At 44.1% G+C, this 17,021-nt stretch overlaps 2 protein-coding genes across 3 annotated transcripts; one reads left to right on the forward strand and one right to left on the reverse strand.

Annotated features, from left to right (window-relative positions):
• Positions 3,173 to 9,091, forward strand: LOC8059971 (sulfite exporter TauE/SafE family protein 4). Its single transcript, XM_002463910.2, has 12 exons — positions 3,173 to 3,609; positions 3,735 to 3,894; positions 3,988 to 4,188; positions 4,319 to 4,380; positions 4,468 to 4,522; positions 4,663 to 4,730; positions 5,028 to 5,114; positions 5,376 to 5,426; positions 5,750 to 5,989; positions 7,797 to 7,890; positions 7,970 to 8,110; positions 8,588 to 9,091. The coding sequence occupies exons 1-12, from the start codon at positions 3,397 to 3,399 to the stop codon at positions 8,662 to 8,664; spliced, it is 1,449 nt and encodes a 482-aa protein (XP_002463955.1). The 5' UTR covers positions 3,173 to 3,396; the 3' UTR covers positions 8,665 to 9,091.
• On the reverse strand, positions 13,654 to 16,688 carry LOC8059972 (uncharacterized protein DDB_G0290803). Of its 2 annotated transcripts, none has more exons than XM_002466488.2 (2): positions 16,170 to 16,688; positions 13,654 to 15,278 (listed from the first exon to the last, which is right to left on the reverse strand). In XM_002466488.2, the coding sequence occupies exon 2, from the start codon at positions 15,189 to 15,191 to the stop codon at positions 13,968 to 13,970; it is 1,224 nt and encodes a 407-aa protein (XP_002466533.1). In that variant the 5' UTR covers positions 15,192 to 15,278; positions 16,170 to 16,688; the 3' UTR covers positions 13,654 to 13,967. The 2 variants fall into 2 exon arrangements, with proteins under 2 accessions (XP_002466533.1, XP_021305864.1); XM_021450189.1 differs by lacking the exon at positions 16,170 to 16,688 and adding an exon at positions 15,379 to 16,134.

Genomic DNA, 17,021 nt, shown 5'->3' on the forward strand with positions numbered 1-17,021 from the left:
GACGTAGCGAAGGAAGGTGTGCAGGCAATGAGCAGCAGGGGTGAGAGCTCAAAGCTCCCCAGCACCTCCTTTTATAGGGGGAGGCCTGCGACCGCGCGGCCGTTGCGATTCCCCGCGCCCAACGGCTATAAGCGGAGGAATCGGCCAGACCGTTGCGCTTCATCAATGCCAACGGCTAACTCCAACGGCAACAAAATCCTCCGCAATCCTCCGCAATCTAACGCGCGTAGGATACTTAGCAGCAATGATCGGAGGATCCCGGCAAAATAAAGAAACAAGAAAAATTACGACTAAGTAAAAGAAACAGTTATCCAACATTTGCTAACAAACACATCCTGCGCACCAGGAGGGAAGGCAGCAACCATGCTCGTGACCTCCGCAGCGTAGCATGTTTTTGAGCACATGGACCGCAGGAGTGCCATTAGCCCAAAAAGGGGGGAACTGTTGGGGAAAAGCTGCATCCTTCCCCCTGGTAGCGCCGGAGGTTATCCTTCACCTGAGTAACCTCCGACGCCTGAAACGTCGGAGGATATCCTTCGACGGGTAATGCTAATGTTGACGACTCGTCTGGTCGTGCAGAGTGTGTGCAGGGACTGAAGCGCCGGCCGAGGTCCACGGGTGAGGAAAAGGATGGAACCTTCGACCCTCCCGAGTCCGAGGATGGCAGGAGAACGCAGCCAGGCCAAGGAACCTCCGACTGGACCAGACCAAGGAGGAACTCCCGGGGTGGCCGGGTGAAGCAACCTCCGACCAGCCGGGCTGCGGAACCTCCGACACCAAAGCGTCGGAGGATCCACAACTGGGCGGAGGATCCGAGCCTCCGACCCGCTGAGGCCCCAGTCAAAAGGATGAACGAAGGGTTTGCGACGTGAAATTACGCGAGTACATTGGGGTCAGTAGACTGCGATGAAAGAATATGCTGGAATATTCCCCCACCGTCACGGGGCATTTATGTAAATGTCGTTGGGTCGGTTTCCGGGCCCTATATAAGGGGCGTGATGCCGCCATTAATAAAAAGAAGAGAGCATTCACCGCATTCACCTACTGTTGAGCCCACTGTCCGTTATTGCTCAAGCCTCTCACGGCACCGAGTGAGAAGGTTCTCGATCTACTGTATTGCTGGGGTGTGCGAAGAGCATTTTCCCAACACTCGTGTAGTCACCGAAACGCCTAATTCACAGAAAAATAGACATTACCGCTTGCTATATATCCTCGCTCGATAAGACGTCACAGTACTAAGGCCTTGTTGAGTTCCTCCCGGTGAAAAGTTTTTTTTAAAGTAATATAACACTTTTGTTTGTATTTAGCAATTATTGTTCGATCGTTCGCAAAAAAAAAAGCAATTAGTGTTCAATCATAGATTAACTATGCTCAAAAGGATTTGTATCGCAAATTATACACAAATTGTACAATTAGTTATTTATTTTATTTATATTTAATGCTCTATGCATGTATCGTAAGATTTGATGTGACGAATAATTTTGATTTTTTTTTCAGATTTTGGATAAACTAAACAAAGCCTAAGGAAAGAAACTTAGCAGTCCCTACGAGCACTTCAGCTTACAGCATGATTCGTGACAGAACGTAATATAGGGTAATCTCTAGTCGGGCCAAAATCATCATCGTTTGTTTATTTGCTCGTGAAGCATCAGCCTGGGAGGCGTATGATGTTAGCATGACAATAACATGATCTATATTCAATCCCTGACTCTCGCCTCCAATCATTTACCGACGAGCTTTTCCCGTTAACCATGCGACACATCGGCCACACCCTATTCTTCGTGTGGCAAACAAATGTTTGGAGGTAACGTATCGACGTGACCTATGACGCATAGGATCATGTGTTTTCTTCCTTCACGATGATCTCTCACAAATGTACGTACTATAATTGCTCCCCTATTAAAGATACAATAGTAGGATAATATATTACAATAAATGATTTGATCTTTGATATAACTTTGTTATATTAATGTTTAGCATACTAAAGAAATAATAAATTCTTTTTTTTGCGACTAAGAAATATTAAATTCAATAAAATATGTTTATACATATTTAGAGTAATTTATGCTGATGATATCATTTTCAAAAACTTAGTCAAATCTGAGATTTATTGACTTCGATGTGATCTAAAATTGCATCCTCGTGAGACACAGACAATGCTTATACAGAGTATGGTACTAGTATATGACTCACAATTAAAATTTGCACGGTAGAGTTTACATAAGCGACAAACAAGAGGACTTTATTTTAGTTGGGGGTGAGAATGTGATTGTATGTATGTTTTGTGTTTGTCCGTACCAATCATCAATGCCTGATATTTCTTTCAGACTATCGGGATCCTAGCAATCTTTTTCTCTTAAAAAAAATTCGCGGGATCCTAGCAATCTGAACTTGACGTCGCTTGCCTATTTGACTTAGCACAATTTGTGGAAAGAAATCAAAATCCCTATTGAGTTAGGCCTTGTTTAGTTCCGAAAAGTAAAAAAGTTTTCGGTACTGTAGTAATTTCGTTTGTTTGTGACAATTATTATCTAATTATGGACTAACTAGGATAAAAAGATTCGTCTCGTGATTTACAGCTAAACTGTATAATTAGTTTTTGTTTTCGTCTATATTTAATGTTTCATGCATGCGCCACAAGATTCGATGTGACAGGAAATCTTAAAAACTTTTTGGTTTTCAGGATGAACTAAACAAGGCCTTAGCACAAATTTGTAGGAAGAAATCGAACCGAATCGTCGGTTTCGCCGGAACATGCAGGGCTCTGGATGCGCATGTGATCTGGATCTGGCACTCGACATGTTACCGTTTCCCCAACGAACGAGACAACAGCGATAGCGAGACGGCTGCCATGCACCGGAAAGGATCATGGTAATTACGCGTGCGAAATCACCGCGCTGTGATTTTTTACAGATCCACATGCGACTGGCTACTTGACCGGTTGATTGGCTGCTGCCAGACAAGCGGGCGAGCAGGGCAGGACCATTACGGCGCCCGGGGCCAGTGGCCAGTCGGGGCCGGTTGCCAAACCCCTTCTTCTCATTTCCATATAAAAAACCCCGCTCGGTCCCACATTACATGACTCGCTTCGCTCGACGCTGCGGTTTGCGGTTGCGGGGCGATGCCAAAATCGAAACACGCCTCCGCCTTCGTCCTCAATCTTGTACCACCACACGGACCGCGATCGATCTCTCATCCGCACTCGCCTCGGCCTGCCTGCCTACCCCCTCCTCCTGGCCGGGCCGCCGCCTATAAAAGAGTGAGGCGGAGGCAGGCGCCGGCCGTTCCTCTCTCTCTCTCTCTCTCTCTCTCTCTCTCCTTGGTCCTCTACTCCTATCCTCCCGGCATTTCGTCCACTTGTGGCGGCGTAGCTAGCATATTACTGCTGCTGCCTGCATGGTGAAGATGGAGGAGCGCACGGGCTCACTCTACGGCCGCCTCAACAGGACCAGCACGCGGGGGTTCCTCGCCTACGTCGCCGCCGGGGCCGCTTGCGCGGCCGTCCTCGCCTGCTTCGTCCTCTCCGCCGCGGACCCGCCGGCGACTGCGGCGCGCAACGATGTTGCGGCGCGACTCCGCCTGTCCTCGCGCTCACCGCGCGTCTGGCCCGTAAGCTGTTCGCTCTTTTGCCGCCTCCTGTCTTGCGCGTGCTTCGTGTGCTCGCTCTGCGTCTTCGTGCCTGACGCTGTGCTCACATCGCGGATCGGGATCGTGTTTTTCTCTCTCTCTCCCAGGACCTCGCGTTCAACTGGCGGGTAGTGGTCGCCACCGTTGTCGGGTTCCTCGGTTCCGCGTTCGGCACCGTCGGCGGCGTCGGTGGAGGCGGGATCTTCGTGCCCATGCTCAACCTCGTCGTCGGTTTCGACACCAAATCCGCCGCGGCCCTCTCCAAATGTAAGCTACTAGCCTTCTGCCGATGCATGCATCTGCTGATTTGCTTCCTGACACGCGTGCGTGCTCGCCTGGTTTTGTTCGGTTTGTGCGCAGGCATGATCATGGGGGCCTCGGCGTCGTCGGTTTGGTACAACCTCCAGGTGTCACACCCGACCAAGGAGGCGCCCGTCATCGACTACAAGCTCGCGCTGCTCTTCCAGCCCATGCTTATGCTCGGCATAACCATCGGCGTAGAGCTCAGCGTCATCTTCCCATACTGGCTAATCACTGTCCTCATTATAATCCTCTTCGTAGGTAATCATCGCTTGCCTTTAGCTTGCCGCTGTAAGCTACTGTTATGTGCGGCCCTGCTTCTTTTATCTGTCCTGTGTACTATGTAGTCGCTGAGATGGAAGCCTGTGCTCGTGTGTCCGCTTCATTTCAGGCACCTCGTCGAGATCGTTCTACAAGGGGATTCTGATGTGGAGGGAGGAGACCAGGATTCTGGTTGGTTCCTGTCACATTTCAGATGTCTGCTGTTAAATTACTGTATACTGACATCTTTTGTTTACCCTCTATGTTGAATGATTGTAGATGGAGACACGCGAGCGAGAAGAGCAATCCAAGTCTACCTGCGCTGCAGGTGATGGTGAGAACTAGTACACAATTGCATGATACTTTGGCATCTTTGTGGATAGCGATTGGCACCAGTTACTTGTACAGTTGTACTTTGAGCTGATATTCATATTATGGAGTAACATGTTGTGGTCAAATATGAACTTGTTGCAGTGATAATTGATCCGAGTTATGAGGAGCCCCTCCTGACTCAGCCTCAGCCCAAGAAGAAGTCTGCATTGGTAAGCTACAACCACTACAAATACCTATCATTTGCATTCGTGGCATCCTAAGCAACTGTGGTTCTTAACGTAATCATGTATTATGAATGTGCTTTCAGATCCACCTTTGCAACTTTGTCATGATTGGTTGACAGATATTGTTCAGACCCATTCAGTGATTCTTCGTGCCTATATTAACATGGTTAGGGCCTAGGGTGACGCTGATAGATGCTCTGAACATGCAAGAAAGCAAGAAGAAACAAAAGACAGTGTCACATGTCATCTAATCACTGGATTTTGCTCCCCTTTTTATTTCAGGAGACTTTCCTGTTCAATTTGAGGTGGAAGAATATCCTTGTTTTAATGTCTGTCTGGTCATCCTTCTTGGTGCTGCAAGTTCTCAAGGTCTCCCTTCTACGTTGAACTATTTTTTTATAACTCCTATTTAAATACAGTCCATCTGCATAGCAATGATTGATGCCTCTGAAAGATAGACCTCATCATACAAGTAGAATCACTTTGGGATCAGTTACCTACATTGACTGTCCAAACCTAAGTTATTCTAGCCCACATGTGCATACAAGACCTTTCAGTGGTCTTTCGATTCCTTTGTCTTCTTTAGATGGAAATTGTTATTAACTGCAGTAAGTTTTTTATCACTTGCAGAATAATGCGAAATCATGCAGCACTTTCTACTGGGTGGTCAACATTCTACAGGTAATGAATTAGCTCAGCTTTGTGCTTCTATTTTGTTTAAACTGACATTATGTCTGCCTGCTAGGCTGTCTTTCCAGTTGTAATATTAACCATTTGTTCTGTTGTGTTTGGGCAATCATCTTTTTAAAACGTAAGCCACATTAGGCCTAGATTTTTGGCATATTCATCAGCCACCTTTTGAGCATATCTCAACTCTCCATTGAGCATTAGCCTTTATTTTGTTGCAAACTGAAAGCTGGGTGTTGATTCTGTTATACGTCACATTAATCAGGCATGAAATCCTTATCATTGATACCTTTTAACATTCTGCTAAATTATTTCAGGTTCCAGTTGCGGTGAGTGTATTCTTGTGGGAGGCCATGCAGTTATGTAGGGAGAGTCGTGCACGGCGTATGAATGGGAACCTGGAATGTGTGTGTGAGGCCTCTATTGAGTGGTCACCAGCACAACTGATCTTCTGTGCCTTCTGTGGCCTTCTCGGTGGGACTGTTGGTGGCCTTCTTGGATCTGGTGGTGGGTTCATCCTCGGCCCACTTCTTCTCGAGCTTGGGTGCATACCACAGGTATTTAAGTTGCCTTGATTCCATGTTATTTTTTCATATCTTGCAGTTTATTTTCAAATGCTATCAAGCAGAAATGTATGTTTTCATACGTCTGTCATCTTGATGCTAATGCAGCACACCAAGGATTTAGCTAGCCTTTCAATTGGCACAGAAATTTTGGCAGGAGACCCGATTATAATAACAAGGAATACCGTAGAAATGTAGGATAAAGTTGATCCCTATAAGGTTGTAGTATTACCAATGCATTGTTGCCCAAGGTAACGGCCAGGGCATCGGACAAGCCCATAGTGGAAAGACAAGAATGGGTCTTTCATTTCACATGCATAGGTAGGTATAAAAGCAGCTGTACTGAAAAGATCAATCCAGATACAGCTTCGCTACTAAAGCGCTGTCTCCATTTGAGACATGTTTCTTAAATGATATGTTAAAGAGGACCAAACACATATTTGCAATATTTAAATTGAATAGCTAATCTTGAGCGTATTCTAACTTGTTAATTTGGTAAATGTGGTATAAGCAAATTTGTAGCATTTACAGTAAATCCCTTTTTTGTTTGGCTAAATAGATTACTTCTGATATGTTGCATTGGGATTTTTGGTATTTTAACCTTTTCCTGTTGTGGCTGCCACTTTCTTTTAGTAGTGTCTAAGATGTTTAAGTTTTCACTGATTCTTCTTTTACTACAATTGTATCCTTTTATTCTAAGAAGCATCCCGCCATCATAAACTAAGCTAATCATAGACGTTAGATATATGTTCGATGTTGCCATATATATCATTATTTTATACTGTCTGTCATAAATTATTGGTTACCTACTCACAGGATTGTTGACACATCAATTGGATTTCCCAGTAGTAAATAGTGTATTCAAGTCTAAGATGCTGATCTAAGACATGCATTAGGTGCACCGTACTGACATAACAAATTGGACTATAATTTTTAGTTGCCCTTGATAATTTTTTTTATGAAACCCATCTAGCTCTGTCCCCATATCATCTTGAATATAATCCAGGAAGTTCTCCTGTTGCTGCTGCTGGAATGCAAAATGCCCTTTGGTATAATGATAAATTTGCCTAACTCTCTGGCATGGTTTACAACACACCCCCTATAATTTGCCCGATTCAATAGATCATCAGAAAAGAAAGGGAGCAGGTAGCATCTGCTACCCTTCCTGGGGTCAGCTAGATAGGACTTGGTATTAACCCCCATGTGATCTTTTATAGTTTGCTGGCCTTACATGGCTTGGTGGCTACATGTTACACCTTTACGGAAGAAAGTTGTGAATGACTGAATGTGGTTATTTGTGGTGCTATATATTTTTTATTCTAACACAGCTGCATCCAGATTCTCATTAATATAGTAGTGTTTGGATGTTGAATGCAATGTACAGTGGTCAGAACCTGGAGGACAGTGAATTCACAATATAGTGTAGCAGTATTATCTCTACAAATTTGAAATGCTTAGTGGGGCAATCCAAGATTTTGGAACGAATACCTTTAGCATCGTGTAACTTGAGCAAACCGTGCATATACTGAGAGAGTTTGGTCAATCTGATGAAGCCTAGTTGATTCATCATGGTAATATATATCGAAGCTTTTTTCCATTGGGCAATCCAAGATTTTGGAACGAATAACTTTCTTGCATCATGTGAGAGAGTTTGGTCAGTCTGATAAAAGCCCAGTTGATTAATCAGTTAATTAATATGTAAAATGTAATTTTATGAGAGCCGTGATGTCACAACTTTATGTTATCTTGTGCCCATATACTTCTTGAAATAATGATAAAAACACGTTGAATTGTCTGGCAGGTCGCAAGTGCAACAGCAACATTCGTGATGATGTTCTCCTCCTCCCTCTCTGTGGTGGAGTTTTACTTCCTGCACAGATTCCCCCTCCCTTTTGGTAAATCCACGTTAGAAATCTCTAAACATTTTCAAATGTGTGATTGTTGTAATGGCATGCACTGTTTCTCTATCTGCAGCTGGCTACCTCATCTTCATTTCCATATTGGCTGGATTCTGGGGCCAGTGTTTGGTTAGGAAGATTGTGCATGTGCTCAAGAGAGCATCGGTTATTGTCTTCATCCTCTCCTCTGTTATCTTCGCCAGTGCTCTTACAATGGGTATGAACCTAATGACAACTCATTAACTTGCTACTTTGCTTTAACTTGGCTAATTGCTAGCCTCATACCTGTCCATGTTGAGTTCAACTAACCCAGTTTGGTGTGCAACCTATGCAACCACCAATTAAGGCCACAAGATCTAGATCCAACGTCTGAAGTTTTTTTCACTTAAACTCTTCCATCTGGATATACACGGGTTAGATTTAAATCCACAGGTGGAGGGGTTTAAGTGAAAAAAACTTTAGACGTTGGATCTAGATCCTGTGGCCTTAATTGGTGGTTGCATAGGTTGCACACGAAGCTGAGTTGCATATGATACGTTGCCAAGTATTTAAATTCCTTTTGCAATTATAACATGCTTCCTTGAGAAAAATAAGCTTCAAGAATCATATACTAGTTCTTTTACTTGTTTAATCTAATTAAGGCAGTTTGATTTTAAACCTCTTTCCTAAGACCTGTTGTTTCGGTGAATTTCAGGTGTCGTTGGAACCCAGAAGAGCATTTCAATGATAAAAAACCACGAATACATGGGGTTCCTCGACTTCTGCGAGTAACTCAATCACACCATCAGACTCCGGGAGAATCCAGGCCAATGCCTAATTGACCTTATCTCCCTCAAAATCTAGAACAATAAAGTCGCCAAGTGTGCGCACAGGTTAGCTCCTCGCTAACCCGCGCGTATCTTGTCCGACAGAGTCGCTTTAGTGAATTCAGCTCGTGTTAGCTCCTCGCTAACCGTCAGATCATATGGCTTTGCTTTGTGGAAGTGGGTGAGATTTCGTCGTGTCATGCATGTGTTAGCTCCTGGCTAACCTGCAAATGCATTTGTTGGTGTGCAGGTTTTTGTCACGTCTGCGTCAGCTCCTGGCTGACCAGCAAGTATTTGTCGTTCATTCTTGCGCTAGCTCGCCTGCAAAAGTGCAAATATTTGTCGCATGGAACATTGTAAATATCAGTCAATTTCAATTCTGTTTGTGGAGACCCCGAGTGCTTTTCAAGCCGTGTCTATACGTCATGTCTGCCTGTACGTAGAATTTGAATCGTCTGTAGCTGTGCAGTGTTTGAGCGAAGTTGCTATTTTGGGCATAAATATGATGGATCGAAACCATTTTAACTAAGGTAGAGCAGCGTTACAAACCCCTGCCGAAGAGTAAATAAATTAAGAACAGTCCTTAAGATTGGCGATGGTGGAGGTGAATTGGCATGGGGAGCGCCGGGCCGGAGTGGCTTCGCTTCAAAAGAGAGGCCCAGAGGTGTTCGGGACTCAGGGTGTGCTCCCGTCTCCTTCGTAAAGTTTTCAGCGAAGACTGATGTTGAGAAGAGCAAAGAAGGGGACGATGAAGTTCCGAGGAAGGTGGCGAGCTCTGAGCAACAAAAAACGCAGACTTTCTTTCAAGAAGAAAAAAAAAAACGCAGACGTCGACGAAGTGGTGGGAGCCTGGAAATGGCAAACCTGACACCGCTTGACGAAGAGCCGACGTGAGGGCAACCAAACTCGCAAGCTCGCTCAAAAACGTCGCTGCGATAGCGTGTTAGAGCTAAGCCTGGGCAAAAATAACCGAGAACCGAAACCGAAATAACCGGAACCGAAACTGAAACCGAAATAACCGGAACCGAAACTGAAATAACCAAAACTGAAAATTTCGGTTAGCTGTTCGGTTCTCAGTTCTCATGAACCGAACTAACCGATCAAATTTCGGTTCCCAGGCTCGGTTAACCGAAACAACCGGAATTCATAAAACAAGCTGTAAGGACCTTGATGTCGCCTAGAGGGGGGTGAATAGGCGTATCTAAAAAACCTGAAACTCAAAACTCAAGTTGCGGAAGTTAAATGCCTGTCGGTACCACCGACAGTTTGGGCCGGTACTACTGGTGTAAGACAGCCAGTACTACCGACGCAACTGTTGGTACTACCGACGCCCTAAGAGAGCTACGAAATCAGAGTATTTTGAGTTTCTATTCCAGATCTGAGAGTTACCCCACTCTCCTAGATGTAGTAGAGGATGATGTTGAAGTTCCCTTGGCTTGGTTCTTCTCCAAAACATAGATCGGCCCTTGTTCACCTATGAACGGGGTAGATAGGATGAACACAAAGAACACAAGAACAAGGGTAGTCGAAGCTACCTCCACAGCAAGACAAGATATTTATCCCGTGGTTCAGCTCGCCACCAAGGCTTGCCTATGTCCACGTCGTTGAGGAAGCCACACAGGCTTTTCGGGTCTCTTTCAACCCTATCCTCGTTCTCAAGTCAAGAGAGCAATCCCTTGAGATGAGAGGTGATTTCACTAGGTGATTTGAGTGACTACAAACCTCCCGAGGCTACCACATGAGTAGGAAGCTCTACGGGCAATGCCTAGCCGGCTAGGAGCCTTGCTCCAAGAGTAACAAACACAAATCCAACCGGCTTGACGAAGAAATCAAGTGCTCAAGCTTTGCTTTGATGTTTGTCTCACCAAGAATCCTTCTCTCACTCAATCCCTTGCAAGATTTGAAGTTTGGAGCAAAGGGGATAGAAGAGAGGAGCTTTTGGGAGCTAGAGAGGTGCCTTGGCTGAAGGTTTTGGTCGAGTGGAAGAGTGAGCCAACGGTTAGAATGAGGGGAAAGCTATTTATACAAGGGTCCTGAACAACTGCCGGTACCATCGGGGCAACCACCGGTACCACCGTCTCCTCAGATCTAACGGTAAGAAGTCTCTATGATTTGCGAGAAATAAGCCTACCGGTACCACCGGGCTTTTGTCGGTACTACAGACCATTGCCGGTACCACCGGTGGCCGGTACCACCGGCAGTTCAAATCTCCGCAACCAAAGTCAGCGCAGATTTGGCCTGCCGGTACTACCAGCGTTTCACACCGGTACTACTGATGCTGGCCGGTACCACCGGCCCGAGCCCGGTACTACCGGTAGTTCATTTTCTCGCAAAACTCAGGAGAAAGGGCTGGCACTGCCGGTACCACCGGCCCTGAGGGTTGGTACTACCGGGTCACCCTGGCAGAGAAGAAATTTTCTAGATGTTTGTGCGTGCAAGTGTTAGAGTGTCTCTCTTTTGATTTAGTTTTAATACTTGAGCACTCTATCTTCCTCAAACCAACTAAATTTGCATCCCTCTTTATAGTGCGGCAAATCCTAAACTCAAGGTCAAAAGTATATAACCAATTTAACCACTTGAGTCTTCAATGTCTTCATATGCCACTTCTTCTCAATATCACTTCATCAAGGATGCAATTAACTTTGTCTCATCTTCTTTGAGTAAATATAGCTTGAGCATGTGACTTGAATCATTTCAACATATGTGAGTTCAATCCATGACTTCAAGTCACTTCCATTAAAGATTTTGATCCTCAACACAATATGACTCCTCATAGCTTAATTAGTACCTCGACTCAATGCAAGTACTCTCTTCTTCACCTTAGCCATGGTACCTCGGTCTACAAGCCATTGCTTGACCTTCACCTTCGCTTAGTCCCTCGAAACCTTTTCCTTGCTATCTTCACTCTATCAAGCCATACTCAAGTCACATCATGTTAAGCATCCATTGAAAAATTGTTTCTTCAATATTGTGATTCTTGCTTGAATATCTTCTTGATATGAGCGTTAACATTAATCAAGCTTCAGTTTACACCAACACACAACTTTGGTCTTCATTTGAACAATGTGTGAAATACCATCAAGTTTGCTTTCTTGTTGACCCTTTGATACACTTAGCAAACTTGTTAGACCCTTAATTGTGTTGTCATTCAATTCACCAAAACCCACTAAAGGGCTAGATGCACTTACACAAGCACAATAAACATTACAACATAGGCCTAATACCACCTTAACCCTAAATATAAAAGGTGAATGACACCTTCTCATAGCCTCACATCCTCACATTTTTTAAAATAACGACATCTTACTTTTTAAAAAATATTTTTTTCCTATTTTTCTATTCTTTTTTTATGCTTGTGTAAATTTTCGGTTAGTTCAGTCGGAACCGGAACCGAACCGAACTAACCGAAACCGATTTTGCTCGGTTCCAAGATTTATAAAGAACCGATCGGTTTCTATTTGTAGAGAACCGAATTTGTGTCAAAAACCGAAGAACCGAACCAAGGAACCGAACGCCCAGTCTGAGTTAGAGCTATGCCATTATGCCAACGAGGCCTTAGTTTCTGTATTTCAGTCGAGGCAGCTTATGGTCCGGACTCACGGTCGTATGGTATTGAGGGCAAAATCAAGATAGAAAGAGTTTCTACAATAATGGGCTTATAGCCAAGCTAATGCTGATGTGTAGGAGAAAAAAGAGAAGAGAGATGATAGCTTGGCTCCAGTGGCCGATCTAGGGATATTCCCCAGTGTTTCCGGGAATACCCAACTATTTTGGTACACTTATATATATATATATATATATATATATATATATATATATATATATATATATATAATGCTATAATATATAGTATTTTGCACATTTGAGCTCAAAACATGTAAAAAACTAGCATTTCAATTAGAAGTCTATATTCTAGAAAGCAAATATTAGTTTAAAGTTGCTAACTTGCAGTATAATTGACTATATTTTCAACCTATAGATTAACTTTGTGGAAGTAGGAATACCCAAGTTTAAAATTCTGGCTCCGCCACTGCTTGGCTCTTATGTAAGCACCAAGCTAGGCATGGATGCATAGTTAGTAGTGGGCCCAAATAGCAAGTGTTGTGAGAAAGAATAAGAAAGTGAAGAGATTTTAGAGACAAGTATGAGAGAACTTATTGTATAATTTGGCTCTAATCACTTGGCTTATAGCCAAACATTTAGCCCTATTATTAATCTTGCTCTAATGTTCACGCTTCATCAGCAGCGCTCGCTTGAGCGCTTTCAATGATCTCACACTTTGATCTCACATGAATGAATCTTCAAAGTGGACAGGACCACACGATATAGCTTTGGCCTGCAGTACTGCAATTTCCATGATACATGAAGCCACTATTCACTGCAATTTGCTAACTCCATGATTTTTCAGATGACATTTTGGGGAAAGGAAACAAATTCATAGTATTATTAGACAGTTTCGAAGGGGAGAACAAGCATTGCAGCGAGCAGCATGGTAATTGTTCCATACTCGCAGTCTTGGAGATTGGATCCAGCACGATCTCTCATATACGTAGATAATCATGATCTCTGGTTAAGTCCGTGGAGCTGCAAACATCTATGAGTACAATTCAAGCTAGGCTGCACCAGAGAGCAAATGGTGGAACTATGGTGTCCGAAAAACCCAATGTTCCATGTAGGCCTTGTTTAGTTCCAAAAATTTTCGGAAAATGGACACTGTAGCATTTTCGTTTGTATTTGATAAATATTGTCCAATCATGGACTAACTAGGCTCAAAAGATTCATCTTGTCAATTCCGACCAAACTGTGCAATTAGTTTTTATTTTCGTCTATATTTAATACTCCATGCATGCGTCTAAATATTCGATGTGACGGGGAATGTGAAAAATTTTGCAAAATTTTCTAGGAAGTAAACAAGGCCTAAACCTCGCAACACATTGGCTTTAAACTTGAAAAGTACACAAAAGTGGACTGCGATGGACATTTCATTCATAGCTGCCTAGTTGGCATTTGATTCCAGCAGCAAAGCTTCAGAGCTGCAGAATCGCTATATTTCTTTGTGGGTACATGCTTCTTGTTCTTCACTTGACCCAGATCATTATGATGGGCTACTTACTAATTAGGCAATACAAAGCAGACACCTATCAAACTTATACAAAAAAATGGTCGCAACAAGATAGCCTGCTTGCATTGCATCTCCAAGTCTAGGAGATAAACCAAGTCCTACAAACTTACAGGTTACACCAGAAGCTGAGAAGAGAGATCTCCTTATCACTCTGGAACGACTTCATCTTCACTCATTGCCTTGTTCATTATTTTAGTGGACACATCCACATCTTCTTTGGGACCATCTTCGCCGTCCGTCTTCTTGTCCACAGGGGTGGAGGATGAGGTATTGCTGCTGCCATCATCTCCAGCCCCAGATGTGGACTTTTGGACATCTGTTACCAGAGCCAAGGTGCCATTTGGAGGAGAATCCAACTCAAGCAACGATGTCTGGTTAGTCAAAGGCTGTACTTGGTTGCCCAGCACTGCTGTTGAATTCACTTGTTGATCTGGATGACCTTTCAAAGTTGAATTATTTTGCTCAGGGTTGCTGGTCAAATTTGCTGGAGATGGATGGGTCTTGCTTTTGATGTCATCGCTAGGAATGTCTGTGTTTTTCTGGGAGGATGAATTAGTTGGTGTAGCATATGATCCATTTATTCCAGGAGCTCGAAATGAAATTCCATTAGATAAGTTTGTGGTGCCTTCAAATATCCTATCCATGCTGTTCAATTGTTCCTCTGGGAGAGGTTTTGCCACCTTGGCATCATGATCCACAGAGCTTGACACATCATCGCCTCTGAAACTCCTCTCCCTAGCCCTGCGCACTTCCTCCTCCTTGCTTCCAGCCTCATCATGATTTTCGTTAGGCACTGCAGTTGAAGCATCATCCACGAATAAGACCTTCTCTTGGGCATGATGGAACAGCTCATCTTGCTCAGATGATGGAGGGTCGTGAGTAACAGCACTAGAAACATTGTCACCATGGAAGCTCTTCTCTTGATCCTCCTGCGACCGCTCCTTCCGCTCTTCATCCTCAAACACACCCACATCTCCATCCTTCTCAGAAGAATGCTCACCAGGCTCAGGAAGATCTTCATCCTTCTCCAGGTCCTGCTCATCGATGGGATCCTCATCGTTCTCATCATGCTTCATTTCTTGCTCCATTTCATCATTCTCTTCATCCTCAACCCGTTCATCCAATGTTGAAGAATCAGCCTCCATCTTTGGAGGCAGATCCTTCCTGCCTAATCTGACTGCCTCTCGCTGGTCTTTGTCATCTTTATGCAAATCATTCGCTTCATCTTCACTATACGCCTTCTTCTCATAAGAATGCTTTACTTGGTAGAGCAACCAAACAGAAACCAGAAGCAAGAGACTAATCTGAAGAGCTTTCTTCAGCTTCAGACCTTTGGATCTCTGATTTCTACTAGAGCTCTGCCTCAACATTGTTAGGAAAACGAGGTAAAACAACAACCTCTACAATCCTTTTTTTCTTTAAACTCCCAATACCTCCACTGGAACACTTGATAGTTCCTGAAATAAGACGTTACCAACATATAAGCATCCTTCTTGATATATTTCACAAAGGGTAAGGGAAACGATTTAGTACTTGAAAGAACACTATAGTACTAACTTCATTTGCTTCAATTTACTTGTGCAAGCCATACAAGGGGAACCAAAAGAAGAAGAAGATTCCTCAGGTGTAGCAATCCAACCAATCATAAAAATACAAACTATGCATTTGATATCTGAGCTACCTCCAACGTCTCTTCTAGGTAGTAGGTACCTGTATTGAAGTTATGTGTAGACAGTGTAGTTGTGTAGGATACAAATATCTGTGATAACTTACCGATTTGCCTAGGATAACTGAAAACGGAACAAGAGCAAGCCGCACGGCCACATTGCTATCTACATCCAAGTAGCTTAAATTAGGGCCAAGGCGTCCTAACTAACGAGCAAAAACCCATCAGGTCATTGAATAAAAGGACGCAGGGGCTCCTACGAATTACCTAAATCACAGAAAACGCCATTCTTGACAACTGAAATAGGCCTAATGAGTTGAAAACTCCAATCTCCCGACAGCATCGAAACCAGCTAATCTCTGCTCCTATAACACACGATTACATATCAAATAAAAATACACCAGTTTTGCAGGGTGGGGCAGTGCGCAATAATTCTAACTTGATTTTTGGGATTCTTTGCCCAAAATCCAGGTAAGAAATCCCGAACCCCAGCTCAACGATCATACACCACAAGTCCATTATCCAACACCTTCAGTAGCACAAACATCGGATACTTCGCCCAGAATAAACCCAAAGGGGCTTCAAGGACAAGGAGCTCAAGAACAAACACGGCAAGGGCACAGCTCAGAAGACGCCAATTAAGATTCAAGCTTTAGAACAGAACAGGGAACAGTAATCTCACCTTCGGACGCCGGCAGCTGGATACTTGAAACGACCGTTCTTGCTTTCGGCTTCGCCTCGTCCGTCTTCCCACCTCCAGACTCCAGAGGATTTAAAAGCGAAGACCACAGGGTGGGTAGAGCAAAGATTGGTCAAAAAATCAAGATGCTTGTTCACCTAAATCCGCTCCCCCCACTACCGCAAGGCAGGCGCGGATCTAAAAACAGGTGCCTAGAGTAGACCGCTTCTCTGAAACGGAAAGGGTAGCGGGAAGCCGGGAACCGGAGGTTGCCAACAAATGCGACGGTGGATTCGGGGCTCGTGCACCAGTCAGATTGGGGGCGGGAATGGGCGGATGGCGGGGGTAGGTGCTAGGTCGGGGCTCGGGAAGGGGGGATTTATGACGCGACGTGGACGGAGACGGAGAGGCAGGCGGCTGCTTCACAGTCACAACTCGCAAGGGCCAGGAGGAGAGGGGAGGAAGAAGAGGAGAAGGATTTTTATCTGTCCCTTTCTTCTGACTTTTCTGTTCTACAAGTTTTTTTTTTCGCCTCTCAGGAGTGAGGAGTGAGAAATCAGCTTCTTGTGTTTGGGGTTGGGGCTTTGGCACCGTGTGGTTGGAGGTTGGGAGCAGCGAGCATTGGAGGGCTCGCCGCCCAGCGTGTCAGCCCGGTTTGCCACTCACGCACTGACCTCAGGGAATTTGTTGCCTACCGTTGCATTTTTTCTGCACCTAAAAAGTTTTTCATCCATCACTTTAGACACATACATAGAAGATTAAATGTAGATTAAAAAATAAATTAATTACACAGTTTGGTTGAAAATCGCAAGACGAATCTTTTAAACATAGTTAGTCCATGATTAACCAGTAATC

The sequence above is a fragment of the Sorghum bicolor genome, chromosome 1 (genome assembly GCF_000003195.3).
Source record: "Sorghum bicolor cultivar BTx623 chromosome 1, Sorghum_bicolor_NCBIv3, whole genome shotgun sequence".
In the NCBI taxonomy this organism is placed as follows: domain Eukaryota; kingdom Viridiplantae; phylum Streptophyta; class Magnoliopsida; order Poales; family Poaceae; genus Sorghum; species Sorghum bicolor.

Bases quoted from the DNA above. Each gene is read 5' to 3' on its own strand.
- LOC8059971 (XM_002463910.2), top strand. From the start codon at position 3,397: ATGGTGAAGATGGAGGAGCGCACGGGCTCACTCTACGGCCGCCTCAAC. The intron at 3,895-3,987 runs GTAAGCTACTAG...GTTTGTGCGCAG, and splicing joins CGCCGCGGCCCTCTCCAAAT to GCATGATCATGGGGGCCTCG. The intron at 7,891-7,969 runs GTAAATCCACGT...CTCTATCTGCAG, and splicing joins CAGATTCCCCCTCCCTTTTG to CTGGCTACCTCATCTTCATT.
- LOC8059972 (XM_002466488.2), bottom strand. From the start codon at position 15,191: ATGTTGAGGCAGAGCTCTAGTAGAAATCAGAGATCCAAAGGTCTGAAG.